At 45.8% G+C, this 24504-nt stretch overlaps 1 protein-coding gene across 1 annotated transcript; it reads left to right on the top strand.

The window, feature by feature from the left end:
* Nucleotides 1-182: 182 nt before the first annotated feature.
* Nucleotides 183-24504, top strand: GMPS (guanine monophosphate synthase). Its single transcript, XM_040568057.1, has 16 exons — nucleotides 183-340; nucleotides 3571-3752; nucleotides 7094-7208; nucleotides 8789-8886; nucleotides 9782-9885; nucleotides 10828-11021; nucleotides 11327-11492; nucleotides 13032-13183; nucleotides 13806-13979; nucleotides 15619-15724; nucleotides 16767-16882; nucleotides 17391-17516; nucleotides 18656-18771; nucleotides 20427-20557; nucleotides 22249-22421; nucleotides 23957-24504. The coding sequence occupies exons 1-16, from the start codon at nucleotides 314-316 to the stop codon at nucleotides 24056-24058; spliced, it is 2082 nt and encodes a 693-aa protein (XP_040423991.1). The 5' UTR covers nucleotides 183-313; the 3' UTR covers nucleotides 24059-24504.

Here is a 24504-nt window from a genome sequence, read left to right as displayed (position 1 = left end):
CGGCGGCAGCGGAGGCCGCGCCCCCCGGGTTTCACCCCGCCCCCCGAGTCACGCCCCGCCCCCCGAGTCACGCCCCGCCCCCTGGGTTTCGCCCCGCCCACCATGTCCCCGCCCCGCCCCGCCGCGCTGCCGCCCCTCCCGCCCCCTCGCTCGGCCCCGCCCCTTCCGGCCCCGCCCCGTCGTGGCCCCTCCCCTTCCGGCGGGGCGGGCCGGCCCGGCGCGGCGGTGGCGGTGGCGCTGCTCGGCGCTGCTCGGCGGCGGCTGCTCCGCGCGGCCCCCCCCCCCGGCCCGGCCCCCCCCTCCCCCCGGCCCCATGGCGCTGTGCAACGGAGACGCCAAGGTCAGTACCGGGCCGGCCGCGGGCCCGCTCGGTGCCGCGGCCGCCGTCCTGCCGCGGGCACATGGCGCGGCCTGCTGGCTGCCCGCCGCTTTGTGCGGCCCGCCCGCGGCGCTGCGGGGCCGGGGCCCCCCGCCGGGCCCGGCCGCGGCAACGAAAGGAGCCCCGCAGCGCCCCGCGGCCCCGGCAGGAGGAGGCCGGGCAGCGGCCGGGGCCTCCCGCCGGCATCCGGGGCGCGGAGGGAGGAGCCGCGGCCCCGCTGCGCCTCGGGGAAACCCGGCCCCGTCCTGCCGGGCGCCCGGGCCGCTGCCGTGGAACCGGCCCCGGATCGGGGGCGCCGGGCTCCGGCGTGTCCTGATCCGGGGGTGCGGTGCCGAGGAGCTCCCCCTGCCCGGCAGCGGGCCCCTGCCCCTCGTCGGGGCGCGGGGCTCGGCCCCTGCCCCTCAGGGAGCTCCAGCCCCTGTGCAGGGCTCAGCCCCTCCGCAGGCGCACCGAGGCGTAGGGCGCGCGGTGGCCTGGCCTGGCCATCCGTTACCTCGTAGCGCTTGGGACCAGCGGCGCCTCTTCCTTCTCCCGGTTTCGGAGCGGCCGAGCCGAGCTGCCGGCCGAGGGCAGAGCCGTGCCGTGGCAGCGTGCTTGGAGGCGGTGGCAGGGGTCAGCGCGGTGTGGCGCGGGCCTTGGGTCCGTGCTGCCCCGGGAGCACCGGGGCCGGGCGGCACGTTGGGTTGTTGTAGGCGGCGTTTGGTGCGTCAGGCGCGGACAGCAGTAGGAGCCTTTCACGCGTGAGATGGTTTCGGGTTCGGCCTTGTGATTTAAATGAGCCGAATATAGATTTTCCCCCCGTTTTTCTCTCGGGGTGTTTAAGGGCTGTCCCGTTTCCCCGGCCCCGCTCTCCCAGGCCAGCAGGTGGGTGCAGCTCTGCGCTGTGCCCAGGTGCCCGAACCGCCTTGAGGGCTGTCAAACCAGGCGTGGCAGAAGTTCCCAAAGCCAGCCGTTTCTATGGGATTTTTTGGAAATAGAGCGGGAGAAGACAAGGGACTCCAGCTGAAACCGTACTGAGGGGAAAAAGGTTTTGTCAGAGCCTGGAGCCTCCCCACCAGGCAGAGGGGCTGCATCCCGGGCTCCCCACGCCCCGGTCCTGGGGGCGTGGGGCTGCCTGAGGTCCTCCTCGTCCTTCTGGCACGCACACGGTACGCAGGCGCAAAGGCTCAACTGCCGTGTCGGCTGCACGTTCACGGCATCTGCTTCCTTTTTTGATGTCGTTAAATGGAGTTTCCCTCATTAAATTTGGATTCAAAACCTTGGGGCTGCGCCTTTAAATAAGTAAAGCCAGATCCCGCCTCGCTCCTTCCTCCCTTCCCGTGATTTATGGTGGCGTTCCTGCCGGGCCCTGCTCGGAGCTGGGCTCCCTGCAGCCTGACGCGTTGTGCCGGGGTTCGCTGCCCGCTGAGGACCGCGTGCGGGTGGTGCTGGTGGGTGCGGGTGGTGCTGGTGGGTGCGGGTGGTGCTGGTGGGCGCTGGGCGCGAGCCCCTTTTGTGCTGGGTTAAGTGGCGGGACGTGCGCTGGGACGCGCCGCAAGGAGAGCGGGCAGCGGCCTGGGAGCGCCGGGAGGTGGCTGTGGCTCCAGGCCCGCGTCTACGGGACTGGTGAAGGAGCAGTTACTGGGCCACCGGTTGCGCGGTTCTGTTTTTTTCTTGTCGCGTTGCTCGTCTCACGCCGTCCCTGCAAGGGGATCCGCAGTGCTTGCGCTGGGGTTTAGCCCGAACGCCTTCAGCGTCGTCCGAGGAATAAAGCCGGCTGTGCGACGCTGGCTTCTGAGATCCTTGGGAGGGCGTTAAGGGGCTCCCAGCGAAACTCTGGCAACGAGCTATTACTTGAAGCCTCAGAGAGCCGTCTTCGAGAGCCACGGGATGATGGAGGAGCACTCCCGCGGCTGCAGCCCTGTGTGAGGGGGCTTCTCCCGAGGGCTGCGCGCGGCAGCGCTGGCTGCGGGTGCAGGGCAGGGCGGTGCTGAGGCGGCCCTTCGCTACCGAGGGGTGCAAACGCTCGCCCATCAGCGCGGCTGAGCTGGTGCCACCAACAGCTTGGTTTTATTCCTAACCTCGTATTCCTTACCGATACCGGGGAACGTAAAGCTACCCCTGCGGAGGCGGCCCCCTCTCCTTACAGCCCTGCTGTGCTCTGAGGGCAAACACGCAGAGCAACCCTAGCGTGCCATAATAAGAGCTTGAAATGGTTGCGAGCTTCAAAATGTGTTCTGAGGTAGCGTTTGCCGAAGCGAAACCCTTCCCGGTTTTTCCTTCATCGAGTTACATTGGCAAGGGAACAGCCAAGGAACAAACACCCCGGAGCGAGAGGTTTCGCGAGCAGCAGCGTTTTTTTCTGCCTGAATTTCCCGGTGTCTGACGGCGCCGTTGAGTTCACATCCTTCCCCGAAGATCCATCCCTCAGCGAGGGCATTTCCGTGGAGCACTGCCTCTCCTCGCGAGCTCCCTTCAAAGACCAAGGAGCCCGTCCTTGCGTTTTCTCACCCTTTGTCGGGCGTAGCTGAGGCTGGCCAGCCAGCTCAAATGCGACGGGGTCGAAGAGAGCCGTCGCTTTGTCCCGCTGCGAAGTGCAGCGCAGCCTGCTTGAAGGCTGCTTCAAAGCTCGCTTTAAAAAATTTCCGTATGAAATATTTTAGCAGAGGCATTTCTTCTCGGTTTGTCCTCTCTGCGCTCTGCAGGAGGTAGCGTCAAGTGAGAGCTCGGAGGGCGAGGCAGTGCGGTGGGGGGAACACGTTGTTTTTCGTCTGACTTTGCGCTGTCCTGCTCGGAGGGAAAGCCGCCTGCTCGTAATCGTCCCGTGGCGCGCTGGGCTTTGTGCAGAGCTGTGAGCTGGAAGAAGCCGGAGCGGCTGCGGGGGTGAGCGGGGCGCGTTGCTGCTTTATGGAAAGCTCTGCCTTAACGAGGGGGAAAGCTAACGAGCTAATCCGCACCACGTTTGGTCTTGGGGATGGGAGCGTCGTGTCTGTGCGCGTGCCTCCCGGGAGGGACGTGCTGCGTTCGCGTGCCGGCCTTTCTGAACCCGAGGATTCTTCATTTCCAATTTCCTCCGTTAGTCCGTATCACTTTAATTAACACGTAGGCACCCTTAGCGAGCTCTGCAGTCGCTAGTCGGTTTAAGAGGCCTGCCGCGAAGCCCGCGGCGTGCCGCCTGTCGCCGCGAGGCGCTGACCGAGCCCTGTTCGCAGCCGGAGAACGCGGGAGGAGAGCTGAAGGACGGGCAGCACCACTACGAGGGAGCCGTCGTCATTCTGGACGCGGGCGCGCAGTACGGGAAAGTCATAGACCGGCGGGTGCGCGAGCTCTTCGTGCAGTCCGAGATCTTCCCCCTGGAGACGCCAGCCTTCGCCATCCGCGAGCAGGGCTTTCGGTAGGTCCCGCTGCTCGCGTCCGCTCCGGGGAACGGGGCCGCGGGGGTGGCGGGCCGATCGCCTGGCTGCCGCGCGCCTTTCGGCGTAACGCTGCTCGCGGCTGCATCTTCGGCTCGTCTGCGGAAAGAGCTGGGCGAAGCCTGGGCAGCAGTGTTGCTTTTGTATGCTTGCTTCTTGCTGCGGTGCTGTGAAATGTCATTTCAATCGTTTTCGTTTACAAATACAGTGTAAGGGGCTGCATTTTAAACGTATGTATCTGCAGAAATTGCGATGACCTTGCTGTTTTATCTGGTAACCAGGGCAGCTACTATAAGCACAAAACCAAGTTTTAGGAGTTTCTAAAACTGATTTCCTTAGTCTGACGATGAGAAGCTGACTATTGAAATAACTGTGACTTGGATATTGGAGAAATTGTGAGGAACGATGCCAAACCATTTCTGGGAAGCAACTGAAAAAACTTAGCTGAAAGTGCCACGCGTTGTTTGCAGCGAGGAAAGGTCTCACACTTGTGCAGTGCTTTGTACAGTTCTTTTGGTTTTTTATTTGAAATTTTAAATATTTTTGAAATTTATTTGAAATTTTAAATATTTTTTATATTTTTCGTTTACCCTGCTTGCCAGGGTATGCCTCTTTTTTTTGTGGGGGGAGAATAAATATACGTTACCGTCAGGTGTTCAATATATTTTAAATACATAAATACCCTGAAGGCTGCAAATCATCACAGACCTCACTTGCTAGGTAGAAATCCAGAAGCACGTTGTATGCGTGTTCCTCACTTGTGCCACACAACAGATGCGGCAGCGCTGTGTTGCGGAATCACGTTTTCCTAATCGAGGATAATTAGCGAGCCGGTAAACGGTGCGAGTCAGATCGGAACTTGACTGACCTCTGCAAACAGAGGGGAAGACCCGGGAGCTGCTGCACCTATCAGGCAGCCGCCCTGGGAAAAGTTTCTTTTAGAAGTGTTCTGACAAATACGTTCTCCTGTCAGATCTTGTTTGTAGTTCTCCAGCAGTCGAGCCTGCGAGAGGTGGACGTACCCAGTCACTGCTTCCAGAAGAGTTACTGCACCTCCTCTTTGCCGGTTTGGAGGTGTGAATCGTGGCGCTAATGGTGCGGGGCTTTGGGCTGGTGCTGTGCCCCAGCGGGTTTGCAGTGGGAGAGGTTTTCCTCCCGCTCTGTTCAGAACTGAAGGCTCCAGCACGATGTGATCGGACCCGCTGGGTTTGTCGTGCCAAACAACCGCCGTTTAAAATACGGCAAGCGCTCTCCGCTCAGCAGGTCACGTCTCGAGGTTGAGGTCGTGATTTCAGCTCATCAGTCACACAGATCGGTCGATAAACCTTGTGTCCCCGCTCTTGGTCAATCATTTGCATGCGGGAGAGCATGGCACGCACCGAAGCTAGCCGTTGGGTGCCTCCGTGCAGTGACCGTTGTAAAAACGCGCTCACGGTTTTCCTGCAGCATTTCGATACGGGCTCCAGGTGCCGCGGGGGTGGTCTGGTTTCCGAGTCACAGCGCGTGGCATCGAAGATAAAAACTGAATAGGCCTGGGAGCTGCCCTCTGGTCTGCGCGAGGGTTTGAGATGGGCGGCGAGATGCAAACCTTTGCTGAATTGTATTTACATCCTGCACTCGCAGAGCCGTCTCCGCGGCTCTCGCAGCTGCAGGGCGCTTCCCAGTGTTCCTGGCCACGGAGATGCTTTAGGTGCAGCGTGAGGTGGCGTTAGTCTGTGAACTCGGACACGTTTCAGACCTGTGCCGTGGGTCCTGAGCCTCGGATAGCAATGAATGCGTTTTGCTGTTGGCGTTTTGCTGTGGTTCCTGACGGCCTTTGGTCCATTACAAGTGGGCTTCCCACGGCTAGTTTAGGCTGCTCTGGAAGTGGTTGAAGCCAGACCAGGACTGGGTACGTTCATAGCAGAGCACGAAGGTGTGTAACAAATTACATGGTGCTGCAGTGAGACTTCCAAAATCTGCATCCCACACTGCAGTGACTTCTCCTGAGGACGGCTGAGAAGACGCAGGTCACAGCTCGGGCTGGCTCTCTCCGTTTTCCTCTCACACCTCCCAGTTCATTTTTTTTTTCTTGTAGTATTCAGATTGGAAAACCTTTGTGTTCTGCGGGATTTTAATTGGCATTTTTCATTAAAAAAAAACTTTAGCCACACCTATAGATTAAATTCATGTTAAGCAGTGCTCTGCACGTACAGCTCTGGAGCAAATGCTTCTCAGAGACACGGCGGGGCTGCGGCTGGAGGCACCTCCGGGTCCCTCTGCCCCAGCAGGGCCACCCAGAGCAGGGCCCAGGGCCACCTCCCGGCGGCTCCTGGAGGTCCCCAAGGAGACCCCAGCACCCTGTGGCACCCGCCCGGCACAGAAGCATTGCCTGGGGGCCGGAGGGAGCTCCCGGGCTCCGGAGGGAGCTCACCTCCTTGTGCCCACCGTGTCCGCGTCCCGCAGAGGTGCCGCCGACGCCGTGTGTCACCACGTCTCGACGCAGAGACACCCCCTGCCCGCCTCAGCACAGCCCACTTCTGCTGGCTGAAAATGGAGAAAATGTCTGTGTCAGGGCCCGCGTGGCAAACCCTCCAAATAACGGTAGAAAGAGCGTTTTGTGAGGTGTACTAAATCCCACAGACGTAGCTTCCCTCCCACCCCACGCTGCGTTTCTCGCTGAGGGATGCGATGTTCCCGGCGTAGGCAGCGCGGGGCCGCTGCTGCCCGGGGCCGAGGCCTCGCTGAGCCTGCTGCAGTGCAGCGCCTGCAAAGCCTCGCGGCCAGCCCGTGCTCTCTCATCCCCTTGTAAAAGGTTTAATTTTCTCTTACAGCTTGCAGTGGTCACTTCCGACATTAACCGCTTGCGCGTTTGCCAGTCCCAAGCCCCGGCTCGCACCATCTCGCAGCGCAGTCGCTGGGAGTTAGGGGCCGCGTTCGCAGCAGCTCCAGAAATTCAGAGATCTCTCTTCTGAACGCAGCTCTCCTCCAGATGGCACGAGCAGTGTGAAGTGTATTTATGTCTTAATGTTAATGCTCTGTGCTTGATACTAGCCATCTTGCTTCCCTCATAGCGCTTGGCTAGGAATTTGAATCACGGTCACATTTTAAGACTGCTTATATTTGACTTTGTTTAAACTGATGAAATACTTCTCTGGTAAACTGCTGTTTCTGCCAGCTATAGCATAGCAAAGCTAAACTATCTGTTAGATTATCTGTATTAGAATCTACCTTAGAATATACAGGGTTATTAAGAGTGTTATAAGTCAATGTCACTGTTCAAATAAAGAGGTTTTAAAGTAAACAGTGCTTTTGAGTTAATTAAATTATCTCTTGTCTGCAGAGCTATAATCATATCCGGAGGGCCAAACTCCGTGTATGCAGAAGATGCACCATGGTTCGACCCGGCGATATTTACAATAGGAAAACCGGTTCTTGGGATCTGCTACGGAATGCAGGTGCTGTGGAGAGAGCTGTTTGCCTACTGCTGCCTCATTTCTGACACTAGCTAGAGCTGAACTGCTGCAGGACCCGCTTTTCCAATCTAAGCGCTAGGCCATGTATGCAAAAGATATTTTTAAGGTGCTAATCGGTCACTGAGCATACTGGGCATTCCTCTCTTGCTTCTGCCATATCAACAGCTTTTCTCCCTGTTTTACTGCTCTGAATTGAGTTCCAGACTGCATTTTTTATCACAATAAATAGACCTTGCAGTCATTAACTAATTCCATCTAGTTGATATTGAAAAATGTGTCCCTCATAAACAGAAGTAGTTTTTCCCTTTGGTTTTCAAGTGCAGAATGTTTCTGGCATAGTTGTGAAGAGTGCTAAAAAAAAAAAAAAAAGCACAAAACACCTATTTCTCTTCCAACTTCCTGGTGACCCTGCAGTGATCTAGTAGATCCAAGCCGAGTGAAGAAACAAATTCTCGAGGGGGCGTAGGACAGGATAGGTGCTTGACTTCTGTGTGTGCATCTTGGTTTTTTTTTCAAGGTTAGCAATTTACTGGGCCTTCAGAGGTGCTGAATAATGGCTGCAAAAACTCCTTGAGAAAGGCTGGTAATTATGGGAACAATGTTGGCACTCCCTGTTCTAAAGGGAAATGTGTGTTGTATTAAAATGGAAGTGCCTTAAAATGTCACGCAAATTAAAAACCATGTTAGCTAGCCTAAAGCAGGGGCGTTTCTCAAGGCTGACTTTATGGAAGGAAATCAAATGTGTGTGTTAACACACCACTACTTTTATTATAAAAGAATGGAATCAGTCAAGCACAGCAAGTATAATACCAAACTAGATCTAAATAGCTTCTCACAGCAATGAAACAGCGTAGTCGGGAGGTAAAACTAACTTTTTTTTAAGTTAGCTGTTTTATTTGAAAGGAAAAAAGTCTTTAATTTGAGAATTCTGAAGTCTGAAGTGCAGATACCTCATCGTGTTGTTTGAAGTTGGGTTTTAGAAAGAAAGAACTTGTTGAGAATTGTACTACTCTGCTATAACAAAGATTAGTAAGAGTCTCCTTGGGCACAAAAATCAGGCTAACGTTGCCTTATTCTCCAGAGCTGAGCAGCAAGATTTTGAGAAGTTTAAGCCTACCTGAGCTCTTAGCGAAAGGGTAGATAAGACAGGTTTTTGTTCAGCAGCTTAACTATTTTTCTGACAACTGGCATCAGATGCTCAGCTGATTTGCAGGCAACCATTTGTAAGTGCACGTAGATGTACGCTACAGAACATGCGTTATTTTGCAAATCTCTGCTCGTTGTCCACCACTATGGATTTCTGTAACTCACTGGGGGCAGCAGCAGTCCCTAGCTGTGCCGACAGAAGGTCAGCAAAAGAGAATGAGCCCAGTGCAGGACAATGATTTTTGAAAAGAATTCTCATCATTTCGCAAAGTGTGATATTAGATGAGAATAATCATGGAAAAACTACCTTAGTATGTATCGTCAGGCAAGAGCTGTCGTCAGTTGCAGACAGAGCTATAAAGATTAAAGCAATATCAAATTGTGCCATGCTTTTTCACGTAAGCTTGTTTCGGCAGATGATGAATAAGGTGTTTGGAGGTACAGTGCACAAGAAGAGTGTTAGAGAAGATGGAGTGTTCAACATTACTCTGGATAACACGTGTTCACTGTTCAGGTACGTGCACGTTTTAAGTGATCAAAGCAATATAGGTAATACCGGCCTGGAGATTGGTGGCTGGGCAAGAGGAAGCATATGTTTAGGAAAATGAAATTGCACCCATGCTCATCATATAATTTCTAATAATAATTTCTAACCTTTACAACTGTGACTAAGCAAGTTACGTGTTTAAACAAATACTTAGGCATAACTTTTCAACTAACTCTAGAAAGTTGGGTGTGTTTGCTGGAATTATTGTATAAGCCCCTTATTTCAAAGTAAAATGCCTCAACTGAGGCACCATAAAGTGTACCGCAGCACAAAAATGTGTTAAGCTCTTGCATCCTTCTTGGTTGTGCATTGCTTTATGTTGGCTGGCACCTACCTAGTTTTTGAAAGGTAAGAGAAAATCTGAAACCATTAGTTTTCTACCTTCCTACCTTAGGAACAAATTAGGTATCTAGGTAGTTCGTCAGTGCCCCTCAAGTTCCTTGCAATAATCATAATGGTTTTTTCATTCCTAGAGGTCTGAGTTTATTAACTTTTTCCCTCTGCAGCTACTGTAGAACTGCCTAAAGTCCAGGGTGTCCAGAGCTGTCCTGAAGACATTTTGATTCGATTACAAACAATTTGCTTCATTGAAATAAAAAGCAGGAGTCTACATATCCTGACTGACTCTAAATGGTCGTGTGTGCCAGAGAGGGGACATTTCAGTGTTGGAGTGTTTTAAAACAACAGCAACAAAAACGTTTGAATTCAGATAAACTACCTCTTGCAGGAAGGGTGTATTGTACAGGAACTTAGGGAGGCTTCGTTGAAGGGATCTCGGTTGGAGACGGCTGTTTCTGGTAAGGAAGTCCTGCACGTGTTTAAAAAACGCGTGGCTGATTGGAATGCTTTTACTGTTTCCTAGGGGCCTTCAGAAGGAAGAGCTTGTACTCCTCACTCACGGAGACAGCGTGGATAAAGTAGCTGATGGATTCAAAGTGGTTGCGCAGTCTGGGAACATTATAGCAGGTATTTATTTTATACTGAAATTGTCTTTTGGTAGTCTTTGTTAAAGGAAGGAATTACGTCAGACAGTACCTAATGGGAATAGAATATTTCCATTTTTTAATTGCCAAATAGTTGAATTGTTTTAAACAAGTTCTTGTATGTGTTTGCTTCCATGCTGTGTTGTCATGCTAATAAAGAAAGAAATAGACATGAAAATGAGTGGTCTTGTTTTGAATTAGTGGTTTAAGGAAAATGTAACTAGATTTTTACAGTTCGTTTATGTTATTTTAAAGTATGCATGTATTGTTTCTCTTCAGAATAAAATACTGTGTTCCCTTCAGATAGGGGAGAGGAAAACGTACCACAGTGTGCGCAGTGTAAGCGGAGGGGTTTTTTTGCACTGTAATGGTACAAATCAAACATGGTTTAGTTATTAAAGCTTGATTAACTCATTATTGAAGTTAGAGAACAGTATTTTACATACTGCTCTTAAATCAGATAACTAATTAAAGAAACTAGACAAATCCTGTGTATTATGTAAATTCCCCTTTCAGATTAATTACATTAGAAGGGCAACTTTTCGACTTCAAAAAGAAAGATCTTCACTTCTTGTACCAGGAATGTTAGTGTAAAGCTTGGATGGCAAATACCAGATTTTCTGAATTTCTCAATAGATCTGCTAATACAGAAGCAAGCAGATTCCTGCTGCAAATGCAGTCATGTCATTAATCATTTACGGAAAACAAATGAATTGCACATTTTGGTGAATGAGTACAGGGAATGACTTCCTAGTGACAACTCTGAAATGTTTCAACTTGCCTTTTTTATTTTAACATTTTTTGAGGACATGCAGTTTTGAAAGTAAAGCTTAATGGATTTGAAGCAAATGTGTTTTTTTGCTGTGTGGATATGCATTTCACTTCCAATTTTTTTTGCTATCCTCATTTCCTTGCACCAATTAAGGTATAGCGAATGAATCTAAAAAACTGTACGGAGCGCAGTTCCACCCTGAAGTTAGCCTTACAGTGAACGGAAAAATGATCCTGAAGAATTTTCTTTACGATATTGCGGGATGCAGTGGTACCTTCACAGTGGAAAACAGAGAACTTCAGTGCATTCAAGATATCAAAGAGAAAGTGGGTTCATCAAAAGTCCTGGTAAGTAGATCAAGTTGAAGTTGAAAGATTATTTGTAAAAATCTGACAGAAATGCTGACACGGTTAGTCTGGGTAACTTGAAAAATGCAGAATTGTCATGATTTGGGTAATACATTAAACAGGTTTGAGAAAGCTTGTACCCATTGCACAGTTGGCTCAATATGTTGTTTGACTTCTCATTTTCCTCCAAGTCATTGCTGGGAAATCAGTAGTTTTTCATCCTTGTAACAGTATCTGAATTATTAGTTAACACTTTCCCCCTAAACAGCTGAACAATTTTTTTTTTCTTTTTTTCTCATCCTTAGGTTTTACTCAGTGGAGGTGTGGACTCGACAGTGTGCACTGCTCTCCTAAACCGAGCTTTAAACCGCGATCAGGTGATAGCTGTACATATAGATAATGGATTTATGCGCAAAAGAGAGAGTCAGTCTGTGGAGGAGGCACTCAAAAAACTTGGTATTCAAGTTAAAGGTACCATAATTTCCTTAAATATCCTTGATACCCCTAATGATGTGTCTCGTCTCCTAAAATGTACATTTAGTATTCTGTTTCATCGATTTGAACGATCTTTCATGGTTCACAGACTACGTACCAAAGCACGGGTGTTAATCTGGAACAACCTAGGCTATCACCAAATTTCAAACCTAAAGCACTAAGCCTAACTCGTGTGGTGGGAGCATACCCTGAACTGACCCATCTCTTCTGCCCCTGGGGTGCGGCAGCTGGCGGTGGGCACAGTGGAGCAGCTGGGGCATGCCTCTGCTGCTGATGCTCGGTCGCTGTTCTGCAGGTGGCCAAGCAATCCTCTTCAGCTGCTGCAGAACTCATTTGATGGCGGTTTTCTTCAGTAGCTTGGTTAACAGTCCTCCACTGAGGCTTTACTTCTTGTCCCATATCTCTGCCTTTTAACGCTGTGAGCTCATTTGGGTGAATCAGTGCCGTTATAGCCAAAAATCCCTTCCCAGGGCTCTTTTTCACTCTCCCAGTTTCTAAATGGGCGCTCTTCAGTTGCTTTTGGAGTACGTTGTTGAGAAGCAGCAGTCTTACGACTTCAAGCACTACATTTGAGAGGGTGGAAGGTGCCTTGTCTTGGCTGATAAGGTTTAGAGTTTTTGGTGCCCAGAGAAGGAGGTCAGAGAAGACATCTTATGTATGGATTGTGCGGATGATGAGAGCTGCTTTCTACTGTCCAGCTGGTTTGTTTTATAAGCTATAGCTGCGTCTTCCTGGGGCTGTATGTGAGTGGTGTTGTCTAGTCGTTGTCTCGTGTTTTGGTCAGGAAGTGTGGGTCTAGGTGAGCGATGCGTTCCACTAGGCTGCCAGTGTGAAACAGTGCAGGGAGCTTCCACAGCAGCATCTGGCAGCTTGGCCTGCAAGATCCTGACGCGGCGAAGGACAGAGTTTGTTCTGCACACATCAATACAGGATTCTTTTTTGTTGTTTTGTTTTAGTGAAAAGCTAGGCCTTATTCTTGCATTCTCCGAACAGATAAATCTGGGTGCTGGCAGGCCGCCAGAGTGACACGAAGGGAATCCCTTTACTGGAAATGCTCCTTCTGGAGGTCGTGGAGTTCACTGCTGGTAAAAGATGCCAGAGAGCCTCCTAGCTGATCTCTGCGTTGAGAGCCTCTCTAAATAAAGAGGGATAATGTACCATGAGGAAATAGTGTATCATTTAATTTCAGTTGCAGAAAGGCCTTGGGGAAATAACTATCCTGTAACTATTTAAATAAAGCACCTATCTAAGAGGGGAGACAAGAACTGAACTTTCATCCTGTTGCCTAGCCTCATAATAAGAAAAAATTGCCCTCTAGAGTATGTTAATAAAAGAAATAAAATACTTTTGTAGCAGTTAATTGTTGAGGTATTAAACAGGCCTATTTAATGCAAACAATAGTTAAATGACTGAAATAGGTTTGTTTTTTTTTAAACAGTAGTGATTCTTATTTTTTGCAATCTTACTTACAAATCTTTATTGATTTTGGCAACAAATTCCCGTAATTTCATGCAGTGGTGAATGCAGCTCATTCGTTCTATAACGGTACAACAACTCTGCCAATCTCTGATGAAGACAGAACTCCACGTAAAAGAATTAGCAAGACCTTAAATATGACTACAAGTCCTGAAGAAAAAAGAAAAATTATCGGTGACACCTTTGTTAAGGTAATGCTTATAATTATTATTATTTATTTTTTAATGATTTCTAGATACATTTTTTACCTCAGACTATTTCATTCTAAAGCTCTGTGCACTCAGTGGCATCAATGGTCATACAAGTTGTAGGTGACCTAAGATGTTAGTGCGTTACCCTGAGCCTGAAATTTTTGTCAGTCAATGAGTGGTTATAACATGAGTAACAAACACTGCACTAGACCCACCATCGTCTTTAGGTGTAGTATATTGGTGGGCCATCTGTTTGTGTGGCATTAACATAAATGTACTGATTCTTCACCGAACGGGTAAGTAACTCGAATTTGGGCGCACTTCTGTTGTTTCGCCATTTTTCATGTCAGCTGTCAGTACTGGTGATGCAGGGAGAATATAATGCTTAACGAGCACTGGTGTTCCTGTGCTCTGAAGATACTCTTTCCATTTGCTATTTAAAAAAAATAGAAGCATGGGTTTAGGGGTGAATTAGAGCAGTAGGCTACCGTCATGATTAGTCTTTGTGTTTATTGTTCCTGTTTCTGCAGCTCAGTAGCACTGTCAGGAGCGATCTATTTAGACCTTTGATAACTGAAAAGTAGATCAAAACCCATCTCCTTTTCTTCTGTACATCTTACAGATTGCCAATGAAGTTATCGGAGAAATGAATCTGAAACCTGAAGAGGTGTTTCTTGCTCAGGGTACCCTCAGACCTGATCTCATTGAAAGTGCTTCCCTTGTTGCAAGTGGCAAAGCTGAAGTCATCAAAACTCATCATAATGACACAGAGCTGATTCGGAAGTTAAGAGAGGAGGTAAATGAAAACGAGGATACTGGTGTTTCCTTCTGGTTCTCACAGATAGGAAGTTGATTACCAAAAATGTGCTGGAAAGTTTTGCTGGTATAGCTGGCCCATGTTGATGTGGCCCTGTAACTGTGAGGTTGTTTAGGTTCTATTCTAGTATGTTGTAATTTATTACGCCTCTTTCTAGTTGCTACGTTCTCACAGTAGTCAGAATTCTTTCAGTATTGTCCAGCACTGGATACTGGGGAAAATATCAACAGATTGAGTGTGGATTCCTTCCGTGTGAGCAATGCTGTTCACAGTGGCAAGCTGAAAACTTTCTCCTTGCTCTTTTGTGTTTTTAACACTCAAAACAAACCTATGTCTCAGTAAGGAAGCAAAACCAATACCAAATGCAGAACAGTACTTAAAGGCTTTTCGGACAATTTTAGTCTGATTCAGCTGGAGTTCATGATGTAATGGATCGCTTACTCTTCCCTTTGTATCCTGTTCAGAACATCAATCATTAGGCAACCTTTTGTAATGGCACTGGTAGCCCAGGTCAAGCAGGTTAGGGATTTAAGCAACAGCAGTGAGGGTGCTTTAGTGAAATGATTGTCAGCTCCAGCTGAAATTGTCCTCTTGAACTTCTTGGTAGCGTTCAGCACGACAGGCCTGGAATTCTCCTCCCTTGAGAGAGAATGAGAACAACACATTTAAGTGAGGTGAAAGCTAGGGATAGCTCTTTCAGGTGCCTACAGGGATCAGCTCTCTCTGTTCTTAGGCAGCTTCTGCATCAAGTCACCGGTAGCCTGGTCAGCTCTCTGCTAGCAGTACGCTGGTGGTGCACAATCTGTTTACCAGTTGTCAATTTAAGAACCCACAAATCTTTCTGAAATGGCTCGCGTGTGCACCTGTGGATAAAGATGAGGAATTTGCAGACAGTACAAACACAGGAGATTGAACTGGTGACAGAAGGCAGTCTGAAGATGTGCAGCCCAAGCCTTTCTGATTGTATTCACGGTGGATTAGCGTAGTCCAAAGTCCAGAAAAGCTTTTTGAATACATTTCTCATGCAGCAGTCTTAAATATGAGCATATAGAGCAAGCGTAGGAGACTGCACCATTTTGCCTTTTCTGGCATTAGAACGGTGAATGCTCTAGCTATTATAAAATACTCTAAGAAAGAACCAACACGAGACATCGCATAGCAACCCTGCTGGAAGTTGCTCTGTTACTAGTAAGTGCTACGTAAGTGACCAGTCACAGGAGATAGTTACCTTGAACGATCCACACCTCTGATATTCATCGCTCTACGAAGTGTTTTCAAGGCCTTTAAGAGTGGTTTGAAGATCTGGTGAAGAGAAGAATAGTCTGAATTTCTGAAGACAGTCAGAACCAGATTGGCCTACAGGTGTATTTGCGCTGATTGAGCCATTGATAGTTTTGGCGCACACTTAAACTTTCCTGTCTAATCCCCTCTCCTGTAACTGTTCTACAAAGCCTACATTCACATGAACTTTCCTTTCCAGTGTTTATGTAAGTGTTGGCAGCTGATGCTGTGAAAAGCAGGCCAATTTGACTGCCGTTACCTAAACATTTGAGGCTTTTTGTTTAAATATGTGAGCTAGAGTGTAAATCACGCTCTTTTTTTTTTTGTTTTGTTTTAGGGTAAAGTAATAGAACCACTGAAAGACTTTCACAAAGATGAAGTACGAGTGCTGGGAAGGGAGCTTGGTCTTCCTGAGGAGCTGGTTTCAAGGCATCCCTTCCCAGGTATGAGTCTCCGTGCTACTTAGTGAAAGGCTACGGGTGGCCTCAGTACTGTTTAGAAGATGCTTAACCTGCAGAATAAATTTATGTTGGAGCATAAAACTTACCTCTAAACATAGAACGAAACTGATGGATTTACTGAGGTTTTTACTTAAGCAGGATCTTTTTCCAGGAAAAGTGTTTGAGAGCAGCCTTTTTATGTATAGTGATTAAAAGAAAAGATTTATAATTGAGTTCTTATAGCTGTATTTGTTTCTTTTTAGTTGTATAAGCCAAAGCAAGAATTATCAGTGAAGTGCAGCTGAATGCTGTCTAAGCTGTCAAATGTGTCTTACTTGAAATAATGGCCAATGGCTGCCTGCCTTTCTGAGGGGCAGTTGCTGTTTTGAAAACAGTTGCATGGAGAATAACAGCAACAGTTCTCGACCAGAAAGCATCAAAGTATATAATAAAACAAAGTCCACATCCTTTTAAGAGGGGTATGCTTTTCTTTTCGTGTTTTTAAAATTGTCCTGCAGGGTGTGTAGTAATCACTGGCAGAGTGCATAGACTGTCCTGCTAATGCACCAGCATCGCATGACATTAAAGAAACTGTATTCAGGCATTTCCAGCAAATTACATTTACTTTTGGATCAAGTAGTTGAAAGGTTGAATGGCCTCCAGGGGTCTTCAAAACAGTGGAGACTCAGCTATGTTATAACCAACTCTCATCCAAGCTGCCTAGCAAAGGGAGGGAAGAGGTTCCCGTTTGCTTTAGCTTGCTACCCACCACGCTTCGTCACCACTAACTGCTGCTTTACACCAAGAGCCAATTTAAAGTGTAGGCAAATAATGCTTAACTATATTGATCAGAAATACCGTTCCAGAATAAACTGCTTGCTTATGGTTCTGGTCTGTTTTGTAGGGTAAGACAATTTAAGTATAGGTATGATGGCAAGCGGTACTGTACTTAATGACTGACCTGATGGTCCAGATGCTGTTACCTTTTTAGATTAAAGTCAGTTTTCGTGTTATTTAGCATAGTTTTTTCAACTTTACACTGCAGGTCCTGGTCTGGCAATCAGAGTGATATGTGCTGAGGAACCTTACGTGTGCAAAGACTTCCCTGAAACAAACAACATTTTGAAAATAGTTGCAGATTTTTCTGCAAGTGTTAAGAAGGTAACAAAACTGCTCAATTCTAGTATATATATAGAAGTAGGATTATTATTCCGTAGTGCACTGCTGTAAGGTTTAAGGTTCTGAAAGTTAAAAACTACTTATTTGTGCGCTTTGGGAATAATGCATTCCAGAACTTTATTGAAGAAACACTGAAGGGGAATGCTTACAGATGCTTTTTCTTTAAAACATGTCGGATTGCAGTGTTCCGTAACATGATACTGCTTTGTTCTGTATCTGGACTAGACCACAAGCATGAGAAGTATAGCTTTGAGAAAGAATAAACATAGAAAAAGAGCTTCACGTATGGCCTTGAAGAGCTTCAGCTTAAAATATGTGCAATTGCTTTCACTAAAAAATTGTTGGTAAATGAAAGGTGTCTTGTAAACAGTTCCAAGGGCTAAATGTGGACTAATTTTAGGCAGCTACTTAATTTTATTTGCACTGTTTAAGTTCTGTTGGAGCGTTTGAGGGCTTTAGTTAAAAGTTATTTTTCTGCATCACTGCACAGCCACATACTTTGTTGCAAAGGGTCAAAGCATGTACAACTGAAGAAGACCAGGAGAAGCTGATGCAGATCACAAGCCTACATTCACTGAATGCCTTCTTGTTACCCATCAAAACCGTGGGAGTGCAGGTAAATGAATTCATTCTAGGGATATTCTTAAAGCTGCTTCCTAGCAGCATGGTAGACTGCTGTGAAGCCTGAGAATTGCTGCTGTAAGGTTAAAAAGAAAGGGCTTGACTCTGTAAAATAAACGTCGAAAGAAGGTGATACCTGTGTCATTATTATTTGTCAGTGCTGGCAGTGCGCAGATGTCAAGAGATCTGAACAGACGCATGGGTAAATGCCAAGTATGGTATTTGAGGATGTCGTTACTGTTGAATAACATTGGTCACTTACCATAGACAGTTTCTTCAGGCAGTTCATAACCTTGTAGACCTCTGCCATAATCCTGTTGCCTCCTTCAAGGCTGAGGAGTCCTAGATTAAGTTGGTCACAAAAAAAAAAGGCAGCTTTCTACATTTGAACATGCTTGTTGCCCTTTCTTTAATTTTTTTTTGATCATATGGTATTCTTACCCATGAGAGGAAAGGAACCAGATCAAAGCGAACTCCAGGATATGGGAACACTTGAATCTGTATGGTAGCATAGTGTTTTATTCCATCTCCCTCCTTTGCCAGTGCCATGGGAGTTTTTGTGGGTGGTCCTTTGTATTCACTTTGTATTTCTGACACTAAATGCTGAGCTGGCATTCTCATGGAAGTGCTTATAATAACTTGGAGAATTTCTTTACTCAGTGATCATAGCTGTCAGGTGTCTTTTTTGCATTATCAGTATTGTATTACAACTTCTATTATCAGCTGCTTAATCTTGCGTCTTTTCTGTAACTCCGTGCAGTCAGCTGTTGTCACTATTTCAAACAGCAATATCACCAGCAGATTTCTGCGCTTTGTCGCAGGCCTTCCTCAGATGGTGCCCTCAAAATACCAATATGCAATCAATCACTGTGGTCTGACCACCTTAGCTGAATCTTTCCATTCTGAAAACTTTCCTTTTATGTGCTCGTGTTAGCTGATGAGAGGTCTGTCTTACTCTGATTTTTTCTGACTTATTTGGTGTCTCTGAGCATACTGATTTCAGCAGCTCAGCGTCTGCTAAATGTTGACACGTATGGTCCTGTAACTCACAGGATGAGTGGGGAAGGTAGTGTGAATTATTTTGGCAGTGAAGTTCATGTTCAATTACATATATATATATTTTTTAATTTATAGGGTGACTGTCGCTCATATAGCTATGTCTGTGGGATCTCTAGTAAAGATGTTCCACACTGGGAGTCTCTTATGTTTCTTGCCAGACTCATACCACGCATGTGCCACAACATAAACAGGTAAGTATTCGCTGTTCAGAATTGAACTGTCTTTATTTCTGATCTACTTAATATATGGAAGCTTAGCACTCACAAGCGCTCCTATTTAATCTATGGTATAACTTCTGCACATAATATGTGTATTATGTGGAGGTTACACATGCACAATCAGTCCATGCTTAGGTTTATTTCTGGAATTACTAACTTGACGAATCTGAAAGTTTAGCTCCTCATTTTAAGCGCTTGATTAGCCAACTTCCGAAGTAACTTAGGCAGAATCTTTTTTGAAACATGCCGAGCCTGTTGATGAGCTGTGATATCATGCGGCATCTTGCTTTGTGTCAAAAAGGGAATTTACATAGGACTGTCAGCTCCAGTGGTATAAGGAAAAGCTCCAAAGCTGGGCAGTTTAATCTTAATTGATGTTTCTTGTGAATATGCATTTTCTTCTGAAGTTGCCTAGAGATTAAGTCAGTTCTGGAGAATGCAAATCCTCCTGGCCCAGTTGTAGACTTTCTGACAAAACTGTTTATAATTGCTTACAGCAAAACTTTAATTTTGTCACTTAAGTGACACCTGCTGAAAGAGCTGCTGTTCTTGGGGTGAGACCTTCAACTGGAAGAAACTTTAAACTATGTGCAGAGGGAACAAAAGAAGGCATGAAATCAGGATTGCGTGTGCAATTTAAAAGTTCGTGCTGCATTTATGGCATTGCTGTCGTCTTTAAGCTCCTTTTGGATTTAATACTTCCCTCCTGAATATACCACTTCCCTGGCACTTCTGCTGTATCAGGGTGTGTTTCTCAGATTTTTTTGTTGGTGTTGATAGAGACATTGAAGGGAGCTGGGAAAGCTGGCAGTTTGAGGAGTGCACTGAAATACTTGGGCTCCTGCCCAATTATGCTTGCAGGCTTTATACTACAAACAAAAATATGGAATGTGAGGTTTGAATATTTTCCTGCTTTGGATTTTAGACGAGTGTTCTTGGTTTGTATCTACAGACTCAAATAACTTGTGTGAATGCATCATGGTAAATCCTTTTGTGAGGCCAGTCGGTCAGTGTTGTACTTTGCTTTTTGTTCGGGAATGTATGAAACAGACTAAAAAAAATCAAGTTGATGTGACTGGCTTGAATTCAGAAGATAGTTTAACAGATGTAGTGACATAGATTTGTAAACAACAGTGTTAGTGCCCTGTGATGAAAACACAGCTATTCCTTAACAAATAAGGTTTACTGTTCAATGGTGTGGCTTTGGTGGTTTCCTCGTAGGGCAGAAGATAGAAATTGTAAGTACTTAAGTAGCTTTCTTAGCATAATCTTAACTTTTACTGACATCAGAGTAAAACTGAAAAAACATCTGCGATACTACTGAGTTAATATTTCAAGAGAATAATCCTCTGAAAAACTGAATAAGTAACAGTGGGGCTATTGCCAGGCTCTAGCAAACCAAAATAAATTAGTACATTTGACTTGCATAGCTAGTACTCGTGTTTATAGAACATATCCATTAAGTTATATTAAGTTCTAGCTAGTGGCTAAGGAGCAAAATCAAATATTCAGCTTTTTTTTTCAGGTTTCATTATCTTTTCTGCAATACTAACGCTGTAGTCTTCAAGCAATCTGTTTCATTCCACTTAAACAAAACATGTTTTCCTACCATCTGGCTTGTTTTTCAGGGTTGTGTATGTGTTCGGTCCACCAGTCAAAGAGCCTCCCACCGATGTCACACCCACGTTTCTGACAACAGGAGTCCTCAGCACTTTACGTCAAGCTGATTTTGAGGCTCACAATATTCTCAGGGAGTCTGGTAGGTATTTAGCTTAGTCCCATGAATTAGACTCTTGTTTCAAGATCCTTCACACTGCAGCTGGAGGTAACCTTTCTCACAGCCGGGTATTGCCTCCTCCTGATCTGCTACCGGTTCTCCCACACAGGACTCTCTCTCAGTGTCTAGGTATTGTCTTCTCCTGGTAAGGGCGGAGGTTTGCCTCTGAAACCTTGCACAGCTCAGAGGTGTGGTACTTGACTGCAGCGTAAACTTCTGCAAAAAACACTTTTAGCCACCAGAAAGTCAACCAAACACCAAAGCAAAGAAAGTCGACCAAATAGTCAAGCAGATATTTCTCCTTGCTGATGATCCCAGTCATCAGTATTTGTATGAAGTAAATGAACCATGTAAAGACACTTGGCATGGTTTCAAAACCGTGCTTTTATGTGGAAAGAAGAGACCAAATACTAAGTCCTTAATGGTGCTGGTGCAAACTACCTGTTCTAAAGTGGTTTCATGTTTTTTAATTTAAATCAAATACTGTATTTGTAAATCCAACCACTTGAGGCTAGTAGATGGCATATTTCAAAACCCTTAACATCCAGGGACCATTCAATTCCTTTTGGAATGTGACAGGCCGATTCTAGGAATGTAGGAGTTCTGAGGTTCGGGTTCATTTTTTGTTTTCTTTTTACTTAATAACAGCTGAAGATGTGATATGCATGGGGAACAGTTCATCAAAAGCGTATGTTTTGTAAAATCAAGTTACAAAGGATATCTTTTTTGAAAATACCTATTCTGTTTGCAAGGCTCTCTTACCGTAATTTGTACGCAAACAGCCTCAAAATGCTTACGATAGTGCTGTCAGTCACGTCTGTAAAATTAGAGATTTGTCTCACTACCTTTTGGTGATGCTTGGCTTTGAGTGAGTCAGTCCACACAGTAAGACTTGGGTTATCATGGAGTGAAAAGAATCCTAGTGCTGACAGGTCCAGCTGATGCAAGCAGAGTTGTGAGACCCCGTGTCAGTGTCAGAGTGGCTTGGCACTTTGCCACGCACCCGAAACTCAAACCTCTAGGTAATTTCAACAGTGAAATCTGGGGTTCTGTGTATTGGCTTTCAGAAGGACGTATTAAAGCAAACAACAAAAAGATCATCTGGAGTTACCAGCAACAGAGAAAATTAAAAACTTTCTTTTAAATATGTCAAAGACATCAAAATACTTTCTCTGGAAGTTACAGTGGGAATTGCGAACTGTTAAAGCACTCTACCGTGGCAGTTGCTCTTGTCTTGGTTTCACTGATGAAGACTGAAAGTTTCTCAAAAGATGCGTTTTTTTTTTGTGAATGACTGTTTGTGGGGCTTGATGTGGGAATAGCTGGAATTGCATGCTTATGCTGTGCTGGAAGGAAAGTAGATCCTGAATTGCAACCACGGTCAATTACAGGGTTAACAGAGATTGTCTAATTTCGTTCTGCATGCCTGCAAACCCTGAAGATTATTTCAAGTGGCAATTCAGTGTATACACCATTAATTACATAATTGGATAATCAGTGGGATCTTCTGAGGCGTGGTAGTGAAAAAATCTTAGAACTACAGTGGATCTTTCTGTGTTACTGGAGCTCATAGTATAGCATATAGGTACGTGTAGGGAAGTGCGGTAGAACTTCTATCATGTTTGTGGTTTTTAAACCAAAATAAAGCACTTTGTACTGATATTTTTCTGAAGGTTACGCCGGAAAAATTAGCCAGATGCCAATAATATTGACACCGTTGCATTTTGATCGAGACCCCCTACAGAAACAACCTTCTTGTCAACGATCCGTGGTTATCCGAACTTTTATCACGAGCGACTTCATGACTGGTATTGCAGCAACTCCTGGTAATGAGATTCCAGAAGAGGTAATACCAATACGGGTGTCCAAGTTTCTTTTCAAAACGATCTGGTGCTGTAGGTGACTTGTTTCGCCTTTCTTCTCCTTTTCTTGACTGCTTGTCTTGATTTTGATTCTGCTGGGAGAGGATGTCGTTTTTGCTAGTGTTGGTTAGGAAAGGTGTGGTGGTGTTCTGGGAAGAACTAACAAAGTGAGAAGCTGACAGTGGTTTGTGATGGAAGTGACAACCTTACAGGCTTTCCAGCACAGCTCAGCCAAAATACCATTATTTCAAAAAAGAAAGGGTACCCCAAACATTCCTGAGATTTTGAAGTGTTTATTTGCATTAGGGATTGGAAATGTCCTGACTTCTGGAATTGCCCTTGATGCCTGCTTTAGATTTTATTGAAACCTGCTGCTTCACATCTCAAAGCCTGCTGTTCCCAGTTTAGGTCACTGAAAGGAATCAAGTTTCAGACGCTTTTTCTAGGAAACTTTATTGATATCCAGTTTCAAGTACTTTGGGTCTGTTGGAATGCAGCGTAGGTGAAGGACAGAACTGACTTCTTTTAACACGCTTGCGGAGCAGATAAGGCATTGTGTTGTAGCTGTATGTAACTTAAGCCTCTCCTTCAAGGCACCCGATCCATTTAAAAAGAAGTAGTTCAAGATGAAGTTATGCGATCCATTATGGAGTTAGGATTCACTTGATCTTTAAGTTTATACAAAATGCATCTAACACGTAAAACAATCGCTGTAAGGCAAGGTGAGATTGTGGGAAGAAAATAACAGAGGTTGTGGAAGCTACATGCATTGATGAAGGAAATCAGATTTGATTATTTTTTTTTCCTCATGGAGAGCAATGCGTTGTTTAATTTTTGCTTACAGTGCAAAGCAGCGTGCCGTGTAACTGCCATTGTTGAGAACTGGGTGGAGTTTATGGAAGCCAAACTTACTTTTGTTAAGGATCACTAAATGGCTGCGCGGGTTCCAAACTCTTCCAGAATACTTTTGCTGACAGTAATCAACTGTGTACTCTGGAGAACAACCATCAGTGGAAACTCTTTCCGATAGATGCTTCTTTCTGTTATTTTTTAACTTTAGACCTCCCTTTTTTGTTTTAAAAGTTCATCATTGCACTCAGGCTGCTGCTTTGGCGGGTCAGCTGGAGACGATGGTCTGAAAAATGCCTGAAGATGATTGATAGCAAAATGTAGCAGTATATAGTAACATAAAACTTCCGAGAAATCAGTTGGAAGCTGAAGAGCTGCTACCTTAAGGGAAGTGAATTGTGTTTGATGCTGGTTGATTGCCAGTGCCAGAAATCAGCAAGTTCTGAACGTGGCTGCAGATACCATGAAGCTAGAGGTTTCCTTTGAATTGTTTTCATTTCTTAACTGGTGGTAATATTCTAATGGCTGCTATAGGCTTTTTCTCTTCTCTTCACAGCAAAATTAGCATGAACAAAGTTTTCCTTTTTTCGTCTTTTGTAGGATGGTTTTCATCAGGTCTGCGTTACGTGTTTTTTTCTGATTTTTTTTTTTCTTTTTTCCACCACAATAGGTTGTGTTAAAAATGGTTGTGGAGATAAAGAAGATTCCTGGCATTTCTCGGGTGATGTATGACTTGACGTCAAAACCACCAGGAACTACAGAGTGGGAGTAATTAACTTTTTTTTATTGAAGTACTGTGTGCAGTCTAAACCATATCAGAAACCATTCCCAGTGTTGACATGCAGTACTGTGAAAGAGTGACTGGTGCTGCTGCATCCCATCTGACTCCTCTCCTGGAGCATAAATCTGCAGTTAAGAGCTGTGTGGGAATAACTGAGCGGGGCTGAGGATTTGTACGGGTAAATGATCATGGCAGCGTTGCCTGTGCGCAGACAGATTCCTATTGCTTTGGCCTTTGTCTTACTGTTCCTTCGCGTTCCCATGTGGTTTATTGTAACTGTCATTTCAACGTCTCTTTGTTTTTGTACACTGTGTAAAAAGAGACAGTTTATTTACTTCTACCAAAAGCATTGTTACAGCCTAAAAATGTAAAAAGAATACTTTGTGACCAACTGCTTTTGAACAGATTTATTATAAATAAATATTTTGCCAAATGGA

Source organism: Cygnus olor, chromosome 9 (assembly GCF_009769625.2).
Source record: "Cygnus olor isolate bCygOlo1 chromosome 9, bCygOlo1.pri.v2, whole genome shotgun sequence".
Taxonomy (NCBI): domain Eukaryota; kingdom Metazoa; phylum Chordata; class Aves; order Anseriformes; family Anatidae; genus Cygnus; species Cygnus olor.
This window is presented reverse-complemented; position numbering and strand designations above follow the sequence as displayed.